General features: G+C 35.1%; 1 protein-coding gene and 2 pseudogenes across 1 annotated transcript; 1 reads left to right on the top strand and 2 right to left on the bottom strand.

Annotated features, from left to right (window-relative positions):
• The first annotated feature begins 6048 nt into the window (after positions 1-6048).
• On the top strand, positions 6049-7754 carry LOC142835671 (mortality factor 4-like protein 1 pseudogene; annotated as a pseudogene).
• A 1285-nt stretch (positions 7755-9039) lies between these two features.
• LOC142835736 (olfactory receptor 5AC1-like) lies at positions 9040-9966 on the bottom strand. Its single transcript, XM_075949493.1, has one exon. It carries the CDS (start codon positions 9964-9966, stop codon positions 9040-9042), a length of 927 nt encoding a protein of 308 aa, XP_075805608.1.
• An 8935-nt stretch (positions 9967-18901) lies between these two features.
• Positions 18902-19805, bottom strand: LOC142838083 (olfactory receptor 5AC1-like; annotated as a pseudogene).
• Positions 19806-20491: the final 686 nt, after the last annotated feature.

Below are 20491 nucleotides of genomic sequence, written 5' to 3' on the forward strand. Positions count from 1 at the left end.
GTATATCCTCAAAGTAATTCACTTAATATGGATGATTTGTTTTCAGTATGACAGGTTTTAAGAATTGTGTTATTGTCTATATTTACAATTCAAACATAGAAACGGATTTGAAGATTTTTGTAATTTCCATAATGTAACATTCTATTAATTTCTGTATTTCGGTAGCTTTATAAATATAAATATAATATAAGTATAAATATAAAATTTACTATTTCCATGAAATAAAGATTTTATTTATGACTAATAAAGAGTATCTGAAGGAACTTGGTTTTCTTAATTTTTTCTTTTCAATATAAGGTCTTACTATATAGTCTTTGATGGCCTGAAACTTGCTTTGTAGAATAAATCAACCTTGAATACACAGTGATCCTCCTGCTTCTGTCACCCGAATGCTGGGTTTGCAAATACGTGCTATTATTTTCTGCTTAATATTTTTGAAAAGGAAAAAGTTCTTGGAAGGATGTATGTGCCTTGTTGTATTTTTTCCACACTTGCCAACTTCCTTAATTATAGGATCATATTTCCAATGCTTAAGAAACATGAAAATATTGTATAATGAAAAAATTGTATAAAACAGGGATTATACAATTTTAAAATATAACTAAACACTACCTTTCTAGAAGTTAAAAATCTCCATAAGTAACCAATTGTGAAATGTCAGGTTATTTTCACTAAAAATCCATGAAGAATGAATGAGCTTCAAAATTCTTACCTGTATATCGTACTAAAAGAACCATTAAATGAACAAGCCCAACAATGCTTATATTATTTCCTTTATTTTAGCAGATTGTAAAATGATCACAGCATTTTCCTATTCTCTTTTCTCCATATAACTCCCCCCAGAAACCCCTCCTTGCTCTCTTTCAAGCTCATGGCCTATTTTTCATTAATTTTAAAATGATTTTAAGTTGAGAACTTTCTTATTCTAAATATAAATTAAGTAATATTTGAGCATGAGATTGTACTTCAGTTAAAAAAACTTATACAAAACTTACATTCCACCTACTAGAGTAAGAATATCCTTATTATCAGGTACGAATCTTGCAAATAATACTGTTGTATAAAGTTTTCTCTTCATAAATTCTAGTCTTTGATACATAAGATGTATAAGGATCCTATTATTATATTTGTTAACCACCAATAGTCCCATTATCCATGAAATCAAAGTTTTATCACACACACACACACACAGACAAACACACAGAGACAAACATATGCTAAAGTCAAAACTTACTCAATTTAAAAGCAAAAATAAATGATATTTGAGCCTCATAGAGAAAAACTGTACACACAATTTGAAAGTGTTGAAGCTTTCTTTCTCTTACTGGAAGTTTATATGCCTCCTTTCTGAAAATTTTGTTACCTTCAGGAACAATAAAATGTCTATTGCTTGTGTTTATGTGGGTAATTACTTGCACTAGTAAATATTTGGGGTGCTGATTTTCTTTAAGATTATTTAGTACTTAAATCTTGACTTTGTTATCTGCAGACACATTGCAAAGCAATAACAGAATTCTGCAAAAAAAAAAAAAATTCACTCTTACCTAAATCCTTTAAAGCAATAGAAAATGGAACACTGCTAGTTTTCAGGAAGAAACACAGAAAGTATAGGAAGAAGCAATATTATTTGTGTGGACATTCCAGACCAGGAGACATAGCAACTGTTATTTCTATATCAAAATGGTTTTTTTAAACACTTCAAGATTCCCTGTATACATCCCAGAGATCCTCAGGAGAATGAAGTCAAGGTTGTTCTGGGCATAGTGAAATAATCAACAAATCATCCACGTAACTAGTTCCACTGTGTGTCCTGCAGCAGCCTGTTTATAAAATATCAGGGAATTTAGAGAGAGACTCCTCTTTTTTACAGTTTTTCTGATCTTTTTATTTCATCATTTTATTGAAAGTAATTTTTTTCATACTTTTTGACTGTGATCCCCAATCCTTCCAGTTTTTGTCTACTTCTCTTCCCATTCATATCCACATCTTTTCTGTTTTTTCCTTAGAAAACCAACAAGCATTTAAGGACTAATAATAAAATAAAATAAAACAAAAACAATTTGAAATGAAATAAAACAAACAAACAGAAGAAAAGAACTAATGAGCAACCACAAAGAGCATATGAGTACAGAGGCACACTTCATTTCAATACACAGGAATCCCTTAAATCAAAATTGACATGCAAAAATCCAAAGCCTTCAGGACACAAATGGAAAATGGACTGAGAAAAAAAGTCACGGAAATAACAACTTTCACAATTTACTAAAAAACGTATTGGGGTAACTTTAACCAAGCAAGTGAAAAACTTATTTTTTTATAACTTAATTAACAGAGTGATTTCTGCTTAGAAATACCAAATGTGCCATACACTTCACATATTTGTTGATTATATCCCCAACTTGGACTTCCTATCTCAGGGGACAAAAGTACTCAAAACAAACAGAAAAATATCCTCGAACCTTTGCCTCAATACCTTCATTTCCACCACTGTCAAGTTTCTGATTTTTATTAATGTATAATAAAAATAAGTTTTTCTCTGTCTCTATAATTGATCTAAAAATTCTAGAGGCTGTCCCTTGGAAGTAGAAAATACTGGGAGAGAAGAGAAACAAACACATGTTTGTTTCCAGCTGATCAGAACTGAAATAATCACACAGAAACTTTATTAGCTCCAATTCTGGATGGCCAATAGCTTAATAATATTTCTGGCTAACTCATATCTTAAATTAATCCATCTCCCTTAATCTGTGTATCACCATGAGGTTGTGGTTTACCAGGTAAAATTCCAGCATGTGTTTCTGGTAGGGCTACATGGCTTCTCTCTGACTCAACCTTCTTTCTCCCAACATTCAGTTTAGTTTTTTTCCCGCCTACCTATATTTTGCCCTGCACAGCCCTAAGACAGTTTCTTTATTAAACAATGGTATTCAGAGCATACAGAGGTGAATCACACATCAGAAGAAGATGGTGTAAGATATGCAACAATGGTCTACTAGAATTTCCAGGGGATAAATTGAGGAAAAATGAATGACGAATATCAGAAGAGGTGTATGATGGCTGCCATCTTTACTTTCAATAGTAAAGTATAATAGGACACTTTGTGTAGCAGAACAGGAAAGTAGTCTTTCCAGATATTATCCATGAATCATGAATCTGAGCTGGAAGGGTTTGTAAATTCTGCTTGAGTTTAGTGAAAAGCAAGCTTTCATGCATGATGTCTATGGAAGGGATCTGTTGTTGCTAAGACTAACAGTTCATAGTGGAAAGGCTGAAAGGAAACTGAGATTCTCAAATAGAGTTAGAACAACTTAGATGTTTTTTCAAATGATGAATGGATAATAATAATATGGTACACATACACAATGAGTTCTACTCAGCTGAGAAGAACAATGAGATCCTGAAACTCGCGGGGAAAGTAATGAAATTGGAAAATATTGTAGTGAGTGAGGCAATGCAAAACATGTTCTCTCTTTGCAGATCTTAGCTCAGAGGCTTTATATTTGAGTATTTATCCTGATAGCTACAGAAGCCAGGAACATAAAGGGAGACCATGGGGAAAGAGGGAAAACAGAAAAATTCTAGAAAAGAGGATAATGTGACACAGGAGCTATGAAGGGGAAATAAAAAAAAGGAGAGAAATTACAACTTTGGAAAGGAGATTGAGGTTAATACAGAGGGAGAGAGAGAAAGAAGAGATAGCTAACCCTTTGAGTACTTAAAAAGGCTATGGGGAAAGTTTAAATGGACATTACATGGGGCCATAATGGTTCTTTCAAGAGCCATAGACTTTCTAATGGAAGATCCAGTTTAAGGCTTAAAAATCTCCCTTTCAGTTGTTGAGGGGAAGGTATCAAAGAGATTCACCAAACAATATGCACTATTGCCATTGTCCTTTATTGCATCCCAGAACTTAAAGATAAGACCCCCATTGCTAAAATAAATCACACTTTAAATACAAGGAATCCAGATGAAAGTGACCTGCAAGACTCCTACCTAAGACCAAATGAACACAGGACCTGGACCTAAAGGTACCATGCAAGTTGCCAGGGGAGAAAAAAGATCAATAATCCTACCCAAATTTAAAAGGTACAAACCATGTACAACCAGGAAGATGCCCACAGAGGCAAAGTAGCATTAGTGTTATTTTTAGGGTAAACAATGTTTGTGTAAATAAATATAAATAAGGCCCACTCAGGATGGAACTTCTGCCCAGTACTGTAAACTTAGCCCACAACCTGTGGCAGTAGACATCAGAGGTCCTAGGTGAGAACCAACTATTGCAACTTTCCTATAGCAATATAATTTCAAACTGTATTCTTAATTCTTATTTGTATAATCACAAATAGGTATTACTCTTACCCCTCAGCAATGAAGCATCTTTCTTCAGCAGGTGGAAGCTACTAAGTTCAACAACCATTCTTTTGTAAAGTTAAGCCCACTAATAGGTTATCCAATCACAAATGGCCAGCTATAAACCCATATATAAGAAAAATAAATAAATAGGTTCAAGTGTGTGTGTGTTTTGTGTGTGTATGTGTGTATACATGCTGTAATTATAATCATATAAAAGTTCATAAAAATGAGTGAAATTTGTAGGGACACAGGAGGAGGAGGGGAGAAAGTTAGGGTGGAAATGATATAAATATATTACTTGCCTATGAAATTATCAAAGACTAAATTTAAAGTTAAAGAGATAGGCAGTGGGCGCTCTCACATTCATTGTGTGTGAGACTACACAAGGACATAAGTATTGCATTATTTTTTAATAATTTTATTATTATTAAAATTATGTTTCTCAATTTTCAGAGTATCTTCCTGGATAATGGTTCATTTATGTTAGATGATTATCCAATTTGTTTATAATACAATACAGCATAATTAATTCACTGAATGTCCTTTCATCTCCTGTGCCTATACTCTAGATATCTATAGCAATATTTGAATCTATCATCTAAGTTTCATTGATAACCCCCACAATTTGCCATAATAGCCCCAACTACAAGTCAAGCAACAATTACATGTGAATAATTAAGCTTTTCTCTTGAAGTAATATGGTATCTGATTATTTTTATTAAAAGAATTATGACATAATTATACCTGTAAATTTCAAAAAGAATTACCTTTTGTGTGTGAATGAGTATTTACCTACATAATTGTATGTGTGTTGTGTGTGTGCTTGGTGCTATTGTAAGGGTGAAAGAGTATTTACCTGAATGATTGCATGTGTACCATGCATATTTACCTGTATGATTGTATGTGTACCGCTGTACCATGTGCATTTTTGGTACTGAGGGGAGTGTGGATGAGTATTTACCTACATAATTGTATGTGTGCTGTGTGTGTGCTGATTGTATATGTACCATGTGCATGCTTGGTGCTGATGGGAGTCAGAACAAGATCTGTGATCTCCTGGAGTTACAGGATGTTGGGAGTTGTACAGTGGACGTAGAGAACTGAACCTGGGTATTCTGTAAAAGTAACAAGTGCTTTTAAAAACAGAGTTAATTTGTATAATTTCAGGGATGGTAAAAACTTTTTGAACTGGTTGGTGATGGCACATGCCTTAGCGGAGTCTACAGATGGAGTTCCAGGACAGCCAGGACTACATAGAGAAACAAGAACTGCAGAGAGAGAGAGAGAGAGAGAGAGAGAGAGAGAGAGAGAGAGAGAGAGAGAGAGAAATTTGGTAACATAGATTTTAAGTTGATACTCCAACTAAAATATGTTAAAGCATAGATAAAAAGAAAGTTTAGGAAACAGATTGCAATGTTAGGAAAATAACACAACATTTTAAATTAGATGTACATACAAATAACTTTTCTTTTCATTTTTCAAGACAGGGTTCCTCTGTACAGCCCTAGTTGTTCTAGAAAATTACTCTGGACCAGGCTGGACTTGAATTCGAAGAGCTGCCTGCCTCTGCCTCTTAAAACCTGGGATTAAACTAATTTACCACCATGTCTGTATACAAATAATTTTAAAAAAATTTAGTTATGAAAATCGCGCCCAGGATGTAGAGCTGGCTGTTCCCGACTGCGCTCCTGACGCGAAGTTGGGTGGGGTAGAGAGTAGGGGGCGGTAGTCGGGGGTGGTGGGAGAAGGAGGAGGCGGCGAATCACTTATAAATGGCGCCCAAGCAGGACCCAAAGCCCAAATTCCAGGAGGGTGAGCGAGTGCTGTGCTTTCATGGGCCCCTTCTCTATGAAGCAAAGTGTGTAAAGGTTGCCATAAAGGACAAACAAGTGAAATACTTTATCCATTACAGTGGTTGGAACAAAAATTGGGATGAATGGGTTCCAGAAAGCAGAGTACTCAAATATGTGGACACCAATTTGCAAAAACAGCGAGAGCTTCAAAAGGCCAATCAGGAACAATATGCAGAGGGCAAGATGAGAGGGGCTGCTCCAGGAAAGAAGACATCTGGTCTGCAGCAGAAAAATGTTGAAGTGAAAACAAAGAAGAACAAGCAGAAAACACCTGGAAATGGAGATGGTGGCAGTACCAGTGAGACACCTCAGCCTCCTAGGAAGAAGAGAGCCCGGGTAGATCCTACAGTTGAAAATGAAGAAACGTTCATGAACAGAGTGGAAGTTAAAGTAAAGATTCCGGAAGAGCTGAAACCATGGCTTGTTGATGACTGGGACTTGATCACCAGACAAAAGCAGCTTTTTTATCTTCCTGCTAAGAAGAATGTGGATTCCATTTTGGAGGATTATGCAAATTATAAGAAATCTCGAGGAAATACAGATAATAAGGAGTATGCTGTCAATGAGGTTGTAGCAGGGATAAAGGAGTACTTCAATGTAATGCTGGGCACTCAGCTGCTCTACAAATTTGAGAGACCACAGTATGCTGAGATTCTTGCAGATCATCCTGATGCACCCATGTCCCAGGTGTATGGAGCGCCACACTTACTGAGATTATTTGTGCGAATTGGAGCAATGTTGGCCTATACACCTCTAGATGAGAAAAGCCTTGCTTTATTACTGAACTATCTACATGATTTCCTCAAGTACCTGGCGAAGAATTCTGCAACCTTGTTCAGTGCCAGTGATTATGAAGTGGCTCCTCCTGAGTACCATCAGAAAGCTGTGTGAGGGGCGTGCCCTCTCCTGCTTGTGCTTGGATCTCTGTAAACAGTTTGGTTCTTAGTCCTTCTCTTGTACAAATGATGTACTTTGAAGACGCGTTAGTGTATAACAGAATTGATGTTTGTTTTCTGTTTGATTTTAAACAGAGAAAATAAAAGGAGTCACTGCTCCTTTTTCCTTTCTTTTTTTCATTTCAAAGTTTCTACCAGTGTATTCAGTGATGGACAGCAGAGGGACATGCTGTAGAGTGTTTTATTGCTTAGTTGATAAAGCTGCTTTTGAATGCTGGTGGTTCTGTTCCTTTGACACTACGCACTTTTATATGTGTTAATGCTCTATGACAAAATGCTCTGATTCCTAGTGCCAAAGGTTCACTTCAGTGTATATAACTGAACACTCATCCATCTGTGCTTTTTTTTTTTAAATGGTGCTTAAAGAGCCCATCCTTTGCAAGTCATCCATGTTGTTCCTTAGGCATTTTATCTTTGCTTAATTGTTAAAGAATGGTGGCTTGTTTCATGGTTTTTGTATTTGTGTCTAATGCACGTTTTAACATGATAGACGCAATGCATCGTGTAGCTACAGTTTTATGGAAAAGTCAATCTTGTAGGAGTTCTTTTTCAGATCTTCAATAAATTTTTTTCTTTAAATTTCAAAAAAAAATTTAGTTATGTAGTATATTTTTAAAGGACTTTTGTCACAGAGAAAATAAGGGTATTTATTTTAGGATAAGATACAAAAGTTGACTTTTTTTCCTAATAATGTGCATTTTGATTATGATTAAGTAATTAAATACAGGCATCATACAGTTAACATCTTTATAGAAAACATTCAGTATTGTTGTTGCCATTGACATGCAGATAAGCTGCTTCCAACTAGTAGAACAAGGCATATCTGTTAGTAGTCCATCAATTTAAAGCTAATTCTTTTGATATGATTATGTTTCATAAATAAATATATTGAAAGAATATAATTACTCTTTTTAAAAAATAATGAATTACATATGTCTACAAAATAACAGTCATCTAAACTAAAATATACAATTGTGTAATATATTATCAATTAATTTACCTTTGATGTGTGCCTGCAATCATTATCTATAGTTGAGAATTTATTAGCACAACTTTGTATTTATTTAATTTTAGGTGCCAGACAACCTTGTAAATTCCACTTTCAACTCTTACTAAAATTGAAAACAACAGTAATGTAAATACCACAAAACTTTATGAAATTGCTTTTCACTGCACTAAATTTTATAAATTATTATAAATATTATAAATTATTGAACATTATTTACTATCATTGATAAAATGGTAGCCTGGGCTCTAAATATAGACATGACAAATTTTGAACATTTTAAGTTATGGCTACTCCATTTTTCTTCCTATATTCATTGATACCATCTTTATATTCAATTGCATTTTTTTCTGATATTCAATAGTACATTTCTTCTCAAGATGCATTCCCTCATGAAATAATTTTGCTATGATTTTAACAGTGTTGTTTAGTGTAGTAAATGATTAAAAACCTTATTAAAGAGGAGTAAACTTTTCCTTCCTGAAAACTGCTAATTATATTTGCCAAAGATGATTAGAGTTATGTCTCAGCAATTGTGTCTCAGGATGTCCTAGTAAAACTACAAATTCACATCTGAAAATTTGGAAATGACAAAGAAAATAGTTAACATGAAAATCTAAAAACTCAAATAAAATAGAGGATATTGTTTCTAGACAAGGTGTTTATGAGTTGTGCTACCACAGCTTCACTGACCACTATGAAAAAAACCAACGGGGTTTTTGACCCAAAATTCAAACCTAGTTGTCCCCAGCAGAGGACACTGACCCTCCAGGAGAATGACAGAGTTCTAGTCAGTACATAGGAGCTCTTTTCTTTTCTGTTGATTTTGTCATCTTATTTTTCACATAATGTGAGGGAGAAATGTCATAAATTAGTATTTCCTTACTACTCTTCTAAAGGCACCTATAACCTCTTTGTTTCTGAGGCTGTAAACAAATGGATTGAGCAGGGGAATTATTACTGTATAAAATAAAGAAAGCATCTTCTCTTTGTCTCCAACTGGTCCAGACCCAGGGCAAACATAGATGAGAAAAAGAGTTCCATAGAATAAAGAAACAGAGAGCAGGTGGGCACTGCAGGTAGAGAAGGCTTTGCTTCTGCCCTTCTCAGACTTCTTTCTCAGGATGGCAAGGAGGACACGGACATATGAGACCATGATGGTTACAAAGGTGAAGGCTTGTATAGAAATTGAAAATATTAAAAGCACGAACATGTTAATTGAAGGATCAATGCAAGAAATGGTGAAAAGTTGTAAAATTTCACAATAGTAATATTGTATAATGTTGGATCTGCAGAAAGTCAGTCGAAGTAACAAACCCACATGAATTGCCAGGTGCAGAACACCAAGTAAGTATATCACAGCTATAAACTGAGTACAGAGTCTATTAGACATCAGCACTGGATAAAGCAAGGGCTTGCATATGGCTACATAGCGGTCATAGGCCATCACAGACAGAAGAAAACATTCTGTAGTTGCACTGGAACCCATAAGGTAAAACTGAGCAAAGCACTCAACAAGGGATATCGCATGATTTGTAGATAAAAAGTTGATAAGCATTTTGGGGGTCACAGAAGATGACGTGCATGAGTCGGCAAAGGCTAAGCTGCTGAGGAATAAGTACATAGGGGTGTGAAGGTGACGGTCCTTCGAAATGAGAGCAATCAGTCCGAGATTGCCCACCATGGTGACAAGGTAGATGACGAGGAACAGTAGGAACAGGGCAGCCTTTAGCGTGGGCTGATCTGTGAGTCCCATGAGGATAAACTCAGTCACAAGAGTGTGGTTTTCTTCGGTCATGTCTGACATGGACAATCACTAAAATGAAAGAATCAATAAATACAGAAATCCAAAAATTATAAAATTGGTGATATCCTAGTCACTAGTATATTCCAAATGGATGTTTCTTATGCCAGGACTTTTAAAATGTTAGTCACTGTCTACTTTAATATGCATTAGAATTTCTGCATAATAAAAATTGAAACATTAATACACATAAAGTAATATGTGTATTTAGTGGAAAATCTTTTTGTTTTTGTTTTCTTTGTGGGGGTCAGGCATGGTTTTTCTGTGTAACTGCCCTGGTGGTCTTGGAAGTGACTCTGCAGACCAGGCTGGCCTTGAACTCACAGAGATCTGCTTGCCTCTACCTCCCAAGTGCTGGGATTAAAGTCATAAGCCACCACCATCCAGCTGTGGAAATATATTTAAATCTAATAAATGCAGTTTGTGTTTTTCATATTTAGAACTGCATGTCTCATGTAAAACTCACATGAATAAAGCAGGTTCCCCTCCCAAGAGCATAATCAGAAAGATCAGTTGAGTGTACTTGATGTTAAACTGAAGTTTAAAGATTAAATAATCAAGATATCTAGACGTTGCATAATAGAGATGTGGGTAAGGGATTAGAAAAAATCTCAAATTCTAAATAAAAAGAATAAATACATAAACAAATATGCATTGTCATACAGTAGGAAAGTGTAATTGATGTGACAGGTAATGCTAGCACTGTCAGCTGGAATCTGGAAATACATAGAATGAAATTCCTACTGTGTACTCTGCATATACCTACAGGAAAATGAACACACACCACATCTCCTCATGTGTATTATTAGTATAAAGTAAAAGACATCACAGTGCTCACTGAACATTAAGGTAAAGAAATTGATGTTTTCCCATATTACCTGTGAAATACTAATTGCAACAACTTTTGGGATACAACGTTATAAAATTCAATTTATTCGAATTAAATACACTTACTAATAAACCTACCATTCTTTTAGTTATACTTTACGAATCTAAGAACTTCTGTATAAAAACAGATATACAAAGAATATGCAATTCATTTTTTGCAAAGGAGCACGTAAGAGAAACAGGTGGATATGTCTTGCTACATTCAAAAATGAACTATTATCAGTTGTATTGAGAATTACCACAATGAATATTATCTCTGAAGACCAAATTATGCAGGAGTAAAATTTGCCATAAGCACACAGACAAATAAGCTATGATTTTTAAAACATCCCCTTAATTTCAAAAATATGTATAAAACACATTATATTTATAATACTGGTTTTCTTGGTATGTGAGTACATACTAGGATGGAGAAAGAGAGGTGTGAAAGAAGGAAAAACAAATTAGGAATTTTGTAAATGCAGACTCATATAAATAATATTTTACACAAAATTTTATCTATGTGTAGATTTGTATCGAACATATTAATGGCTTATAAACTTGAGCACAATGGAGTCCTGATACTGTCTTTTGAAAAAATATTTTGTGACATGAAAATTTAAAAGCAATAATTTAATTTTGTATAAATAAAATTAAATAGAAATATAGAAATAACCTCCAGGATATTTTCATATTTCTTTAGCTATTATAGGAAAAAATTTTGGCACTCAGAATATATATATAAGTTTGTATTTCTCCCAACTATCTACGATTATATGTAGGGATTTTAGGGAAAGATTTTAGAAATCTTTCAACTTCAAAAATGTTCTCATTAAAATATTTCCTTTGTGAGTATCCGTTTAGAATATAAATTTTATATTTCTTTTAAAATTGTATAAACAAAATGATTTTTTGATATTTTTAGTCACAGAAAAACTTCAAAAATTTTCATATGAAAAATAATTTAAAATAAAATGAATAAATAAATACTGCTAGCCTATATGCAACTATCAGAACATTTTTATGTGTAAAATGTGCAGAAATTGGCTTTCATATAACTTTAAAATGAAAACACATTCTCTTCTAAGAATTAAATATCAGTATAAGGAATGATTTTTGAGCTGCTGTTCTATCTAACAGAAAATAAAACATTTGAGAACTTTTACTTTTAAACACATAGAGTCCTAAATATACATCAGGATAAAATGTAACATAAAAATTCCACCCTACGGTATTTGGCCAGATATAACTATTGCAACTGTCTTCAGTTATTATGATGTATAATTTAGCTTAGAATTAATAATTTTAACCTAACAGAATAATAATGCAATGATAATTATTTTGCTTAACAGTTGCATGAAGCACTTGGAGACAAGTGGTGTCTATGGTAGTTGCTTTCCTTAGCTTCACCTGATTTGATGAATTTGAAGAAATTTTATTTCACTCAAGCGCTACCACTTAAGACACAATTTCTCATTCAGAAATATTATAAATAAGTAATATTTGTGGCATAATCATGTCTTAATTAAGAAAACCTTTAACACTACAAAATATCCTCTGAATACATTGAAATTTTCTTATCATTATTCATTTTTTACCTTCATTGTCTGATCAGTGAGAGCATTCTCAATGAGTGTTACTGATGCAGCGCAATCCCAAAAGATATATATGTTTCAGACTGCCATTCGTAGGTGTCTGTCTTCTTTTCTGTTGCTAATTTTTATAAAATCCTTTAAAAATTTTTAATTTCTTATGAAAATACTCTGTACAAATTACCAATTTGGAAATCTGCTTTCTCACCCAATTTCTGTGAAACATCAGGCACCTGGAAATGTGCTAATTTTCTGAGACTTATGTTAAATATATGGGGGAAAGTAGTATTATCTGTGAGCCAGGTTCCCCCTAGAAATTCCAAAATGAAGAGATTTAGCATCTTTTCTTTCATGGCAAACAGATTCTTTAAATCATCTTCAAATTCTCTTAATTTCCCAAGGCATTCCTAGCAGGATAAAGTCAAAGTTGTTCCATGGGGCATTGAGAATAAATCATCACATCATACACAAAGCTAATACAATAAAAATGCATTGTGTCCTCAGAGTTCACAGGGGAGACTGTTTTATTTAAAAAATCACTGAGCAAAAACTTAGAATAAGTTTATTTTCATTCCTCTTAGTCACAACTACCTAATTAACTTGATATTCATTTGGAAGTCCCAATGATATTTTTTAAAAATCACATCCTAATCAATTGAATATCTCTCCATATTTACCCTCCAACCCCACTGTCCTTCCAGTGTTCTGAGTACAGAAGGAGGATTACCAAGCAAGCTGATACACCAACCAAAAGCAAGAGACACATTGTTGGTGTACGTTAACATATCTCTGTTGTTTCAATAATGGTCAACTCATCTTGACTTGAATTATTTTATACCAGATCTTTCTATCATCACAATTCATTTCAGGCCCATTGCATTCATTTTCACTGCCCGTACAGACACATAATTCTCTAATAACACCGATACTCTTAACAGAGCCATCAAATTCTCATAAATGATCCTCAGAAAATTCACATTTTTTCACCACCATCCAGAACATGCACTCTTCCCACTGAAAATGTATAACTTCCTGTGAAGATGAATTGCACAAAATTAATAATTATTAATAATTATTAATTATTAAATAATTATTAATAATTATAAATTATTAAATAATTAATTAATTATCCTCATCAAAATGAGAAACACTGATCAAAAAATTTTGTCACCTAATCTACAAATTATTTACTACAATATTAATTGTGTTTTCAGTCAATCCAAATGTCTTTGCTGATTTACCGAGTGGGACTTATTTCCCCAACTTAGTTCTTTCTTAGTGGTACTTTAGTTCTCCATCTCAAGGACAATATACATTATTTCCAATTCGATCTATATGGGAAGTAGACAAAGACAAGATCTTCTGAGTAAACTGGGAGCATGGGGACCATGGGAGAGCATTGAAGGGTAGCAGAGAAAAATGTATATCTCAATAAGAACAAATATCAAACAATACAAGAAAGTAATGTGAAAAGCAGAAAAATATCCTTACTACACATAGTATTCAGAATCCACACTCTCTAGTTACTAAATCCAGTTCCACACTTGATTTACCTCAATGTTTTAGTCTTATCTAATTCAAGATCACTGTAGAAATAGACTAGAAGAGTCTAAATATGACTTGGGTTTTAGCAGAAATATATATGACAAATGTCACTCTCAATCTCTGGCTAAATTATTTCATATCAACACAGGTAACCGTAGGTGAGGCTGTGTTTCTGGAACGAACTACCAAGAGTTTATGTGATCAGATCATGGGGCAGGTTATTCTACTGTGTGGTTGTGTGTTTGTTTGTCCAGTCTCTGTCATCTGCTCTATTGTTCCTCTACAAATAAAACACTCTCAACCGCCCCTGAATAAAGTCAAGTTCACTTTTCCTTTCACAAACCTCTAGTCACATTGAGTAGGTCTCTAGATGTTGTGGGAGGTTGTTCTGTTTATGTGTTGCTTTTATTGGTTAACGAATAAAGAAATTGGCTTGACTTGATAGGAAAGAACTAGAATGTAGGGGAAACTAAGCTGAATTCTGAAAGAAGAAAGGAGGAGCCAGAGAGAAGCCATGTAGCCCCATTGGAGACAGGCGCCAGAACATTATCCAGTAAGCCACAGCCTCATGGCAATATACAGATTAATGGAGATTTAAGACATGAGTTAGCCAACAATCACTTCCTATTGTTCAAACAGCATTGCAAACAATTTGGTTTCTGTTGATTATTACAGGGTTGAACGGCTGGGAACAAACAAGCAGCCTCCTACAACATCTAGGTGGGATCTTCCTTTTCTCTGATACTAGCTGTTGTTGTTTCTTTTTTATTACCATATTAGTTATGTGGCTTTGAGCAATGCCCAAAAGAAAATCATTTGTTGAGGCTCATAATTTTAATCCATCCATTTTAGTAAGGAAGACAGGACAGTTGGCTCTGTCCATGTTACTTGGAATATGAAATGACAGGTTTCCATTTCTTATTTTCTTTCTGTAGTTTTCCTTTTTATTTTGAACTTATAATTACAACATTTTTCCTTCCCTTTCCTCCTTCTAAAACCTTCTATACACCACTTCTCATACTCTTTCAAATTCACTGGATCTTCTTTCATTAATTTTTATTTCATGCATATGTGCAAATAAATTTCTAAATATAAATTATTGAGCCCATATAATGTTACTTATATGTATGCTTTAAAAGCTAACTGTTGACCACTGGACAGCAAATTGGTAAGCTCCTCCCTGACAAGGACCACCTTTCCCACTCCCAGCTTTTCTCAGTTGCCCATAGGTTTTTTTCGTTTGTGTGTGTTTCCTTTTTCTTACAATCTACAGAGAACATAATGATAAACTGTTCCCACTATTTAATAAATGGCCAAAATAATAAAAATAAAACACAGGGATCTATATGTTCTTTTATCACAATCAATAGAGTTTAAATTTTTAAAATTCTAATTCTTCTTTTATGTGTATTATATACAGTTAAAACATAAAGATAAATGAAATTATTAACCCAAATTATTAACAGTTATTGTCTCAGTTCAGGTGAGAGAATAGAAAAAAGGAAAGGAGAAGAAATCAATGCTATGCAGTTTGTTCGATGAGTAAAATATGTATTATGGTGTGTGTGTGTGTATATATATATATATATATATGTGTGTGTGTGTGTGTGTGTGTGTGTGTGTGTGTGTAACATGTAAGGGCCTGCATTGTTGGGGTTTCTGTCCTGTCCAATTCCCATAGTCATTATGTCCCATCACACAGAGGTCTACATAGGTTATAGACTGATTGGCCCATTAGCTCAGGCTTCATATTAGCTCTTATAACTTACATTAACCAATTATCCTTATCTATATTAGCCACATGGCTTGGTACCTTTTTCAGTGGGGCAGGTCACATCCTGCTTTTTCAATGTCTGGACAGGACTGCAGAAAGAGCTTCCTTCTTCCCAGAATACTCCTGTTCTCATTGCCCTGCCTCTACTTCCTGTCTGGTTGTCCTGCCTATACTTCTTGCCTGGTTACTGACCAATCAGTATGGTTGCTAAATGCTTGCAGCATGCAGTCCATTACTGCACCTTACTGTATACCAGGGTTCATATTTTACTACACTCATTTCTTCATTTCTTCCTATATGAATTATCTTATCTCACAGCATTAATGAATAAATATGCATATATATATATAATAAGGCATTTTTAAAAGAGGGGAAAAGAAACAAAACATGAGGGATGTAGAGCCTATTCCAGTCATCTTTGGTATTCAGATAAGATTTCCAGTGTTTAGATTGGGACATTGACTTAGCCACAAAACCTTTGACCAACAGTTAATTCATCCTGCCTACAAGATGTGCTGGAGTAACAGTGGAGTGGAACTTGTGGAAGTAGCCAACCAATGACTCTTCCAAATTGAGGTACAAGCCATAGACATAGCCCTAACTCTGCTTGGATGACTAGGAACCAGTTGCTGGATAGCCCAGAGACATGGATAGAAACAAATAGGACTGGCCAAAAAAAAAGTAAAGAAATATTTTCTAATAACACTCTGCTATACTCATAGATTGGTGCCTAGCATAATCATCATAAGAGAGTCTTCATCTAGCAAATGATAGCTGCAGATGTAGAATACTACATCCAAACATTAGGTGGAATTCAGGGGTTCTAACAGAAGTGAGTAAAAGATATTAGGATCTAGAGAGTTTGAAGGTGGCCAGAGAACATGACACAGCCCAAATAATCAACTAAGCAGAGCTCATAGGGGCTCACAGAGACTGAAGAGACAATCAGCGACCACATAAGGGTCTGAGTTAGGGGTTATCTAGTCTTTGTAGGGTGTCTCTATATGCGAATAGGCATAGGTTGTAAACATTCAGAAGGCAGAAGCCACAGCTGATAGTATTTGCACGCAATACTTCCCAAGCACTCATTGAGATTCCAGAGGAAACATTTTCCATTTGTCTTGAACATAGCCCAATAAAGTAATATCTTTGCCAATTTCCCATGAGTCACTTAGTCTTGGAGCCTTCAACAGATGGCGCTCACATCAAATACGCATTTATTCAGGATTTCACTCTCTCAAGGCTTCTTTGTTCGCTACTGTAGCCAGCCCTTCTCTGTCCTGCCAACCGGCTCCCAAATCACAACATGGAGACTCATTAATTAATTACAAAAGCCAAGCAGATAGTTTAGGCTTCTTTCTTATTATCTCTTACAACTTAAATTGACCCTTATCTTTTAATCTATATGCTTTTATGTGACTTAGTGATGGAGAAATCTACAGAGACAGCTGAACCTGTCTCTGCTCCTGGAAATCATGAACTCTAGATTCACGTGTGGAGCCTCCAAGTGACTGAACTAGGCTTCCATATGTCAGAGACAGTGGTGAAGCTTGGACTATCTGAGGGGCCCCTGGCAGTAGAACCAGCATCTATTCCTAGTACTTGAGCTAGTTGGTTGGGACCCATTCCCTATGGTGGGATACCATGCTCAGCCTTAATGCTGAGGGGAAGGCCTGGTTCTGCCCCGAGTTAATGTGCCAGCCCTTACCTGTTAGGATGTTAGGATGGGGGTGTAGTCTGGGGAGTTGACGAGTAAGAGTGGGAGGGAGTACTGTGGTTGGAATGTAAAATGAAATTTAAAAATAAAGAAATAAAAATTAAAAAGGAAAAGAGATGTAGGGATAAGTCCCACCCCTTAGGGGGCGTGTTCGCCTCGGGCTCCCAGCCATCACTTCTGCTTTTCCTGGTCTCCACAGGAACAGTGGTTCTGTAAGTCTATTTCGACATTAAAGCCATATATATATTTTTACAATCTGTCTGCATTCGTTTACGCCGTTACAAAGAGAAGAAAATAATTCCCTAAGGCCAGGCACAGTTTGGGGGAAACAAGCAGATTTTACACAATATAGAGTAGGCATTGCCTGAAATCAACCTCTCCTCTGTGCTTTTTAGGGAATATATATACCATTTTCCTTTATTTTATTTCTTTTCAAGGTGCTGTGTCCCAAGAACATATTTATCTGCTCTAAAACATCAATTATTTATTCAAATTAAATGTCTATATACAAATTCAATGGCCCTCATCTTAAACCCTATTATCCCTTGATGATATCATCATCAACCCAGATTATTCTCATTTTGTTTCTAGTTGTCAAGAGTGAATTGCAAATAGTTATCATGTAAACTGCTATCCTTTTAATTTATAATGTGGAATAGCTGAACCTAGTTAACTAAAATATATTTTTAGATGGCCTTAAGAGTTATTTTTTATAATGAACTCAGATTTCTAAACACTATGCAAACTATTGCTTTTTACTCTCTATGGAAACTGTCAAATTCTCAAATTTTCATAAGTTCTTGTCATCTCCTTGGTACATTACAGTAAAAAATGATAATTTATGTGTTATCCAACTTTCTGCCATCATACTGAGCTCACAAAACATTCTGAGTAACTACTCTGTGCTGAAATGGCAGAGTGGTACCTCATAGAGTGAACCTGGGTTTGTTGTTTTTGTTTGTGTTTTGTTCTTGTTATATGATAAATTAAAAAAAAATACTTGGAACTTGTGACAAATGGTTATTTATTTTTCCCCTGACATTTTTATTATTTTTTTCACTTATTTTACTTATCAACAACAGTTTCCCTTCCCTTCTCTCTTTCTATTCCCTCTCCCAATCTCCCATTAACTCCCCCATTCCTCCTTTAGAAAGTGGCAGGCCTCCCATGGGAATCAACAAAACATGGCATATGAAGTTGATGCAAGACCAAGCTCCTCCTGCATCAAGGTTGAGCAAGGGAATCCAGAACAGGGAATAGCTTGCAAAAAGCCAGCTCATGCACCAGGAACAGGTCCGGATCCCAGTGCCGAGGGTCCCACAAACAGACCAAACTACACAACTGTCACCCATATGCAGAGGGCCTAGTTTGGTCTCATGCAGGTTTCCTGTTGGTCCAGAGACTGTGAGTTCCCACTAGCTCTGTCAGCTGTGTTTATTTCTTTTTTAGTCTTCTCGGGGCTCCCAGAACCTCTTTATTCCTCAGACTATACATAAATGGATTTAGCAAGGGGATTATTATTGTGTAAAATAAAGAATACAGTTTGTCCTTATCTTCAGCTGGTCCAGACCCAGGATGTATATAAATGAGGAAGAGATTTCCATAGAACAAAGAGACAGACACCAGATGGGCACTACAAGTGGAGAAGGCTTTGCTTCTGCCCTTCTCAGACTTCTTTCTCAGGATGGCAAAGAGCACATGGATATAAGAGACTACAATGTTTGCAAATGTGAAGATTTGTATAAAGAGTGAGCATATTAAGTGTAGGATCAGTGCAAGAAATTGTGAATAACTGAACAATTTCACAGTAGAAATAATGTATAGCATTGGACCTGCAGAAAGTGAATCTGATTAACAGCCCCACATGAATTGTTGAATTCAGAACACCTATAAAATATGTAACAACTGTCAGCTGAGTACAGAGCTTATTGGGCATCACCACCGGATAAAGCAGGGGGTTGCATATGGCAACATAGCGGTCCATCACTAGCAGCAGGAAACACTCTCTGGTTGCACTGGAGCAGAAAAAGTAAAATTGGGCAAAGCACTTAATCAGGGATATCTCCTGATCTGTAGATAGAAAATTAACAAGCATCTTGGGGTTCACAGAGGATGAAGTCCATGCATCATCAAAAGCTAAACTGCTGAGGAATAAGTACATGGGTGTGGTATGAAGGTGAGAGTCCTTCCAGATGAAAGCAATCAGTCCAAGGCTGCCCACCATGATGATGAGGTAGATGACGAGGAACACCAGGAAGAGTGGCTCCTGCAACTCTGGATGCTCCATGAGTCCTGTGAGGACAAACTCAGTCACCAGAGTCCGGTTTCTTTCTGCCATATCAGACCTGGACAATCTCTAAGGTGAAAAGGTGAGAACAACCAAGTAGAATTATAAGATGGGGAGACGTTTGTGTCACTAATATAGTCCTATATGATGCTTCTCTACTAGTTTTAAATATTTACTTTCATTTTTTTATTTAAATAATCAGTTAAAATTCCTATAATAAGAAAGTAAATAAAAACTATATAAAAATTTAATGCAAATTCTTTGCTTTTCAGTTTAGCAAGGTTTTATAAACCTTGACATGAAAAATCAGTTTCCAGTCCTAAGGTTAATATAAGGAGTAAGAACAGTCAAACATACTTAATAAATAGTGAACTAAGTTAAAGGCTTAATGAACAAAACATTAGGAAAAAGCATAAGTAGACAGAATAGAGAGATAAAAATAAGTCCTAGAATGTATATGACTGATATGAATCCAAAACAATGATTGTACCTGCAGTTACATGTCTGGAAATAATAAATTAGACTCCACCCTCACATCAAACTTAGAAAGTAACACATAGCAAAGAAAGAGCAGGTTATCTCTATTATCCAAGGAAACAACTCATCATAAAACAAACAGCAGCAACAACAACAAGCAGTATTTTAAAAACAAAGAACATATAATAAATTTGAGAAATATATTTTAATGTATGAATGAAAGTAATATGAAGATTTATGTCTGTATTCTGACCACAGTG

The sequence above is a fragment of the Microtus pennsylvanicus genome, chromosome 1 (genome assembly GCF_037038515.1).
Source record: "Microtus pennsylvanicus isolate mMicPen1 chromosome 1, mMicPen1.hap1, whole genome shotgun sequence".
NCBI classification, from domain to species: Eukaryota; Metazoa; Chordata; class Mammalia; order Rodentia; family Cricetidae; genus Microtus; species Microtus pennsylvanicus.

What these genes read in the sequence shown, in the direction of transcription:
- LOC142835736 (XM_075949493.1), bottom strand. Translation starts at nt 9,966, where the DNA reads ATGACCGAAGAAAACCACACTCTTGTGACTGAGTTTATCCTCATGGGA.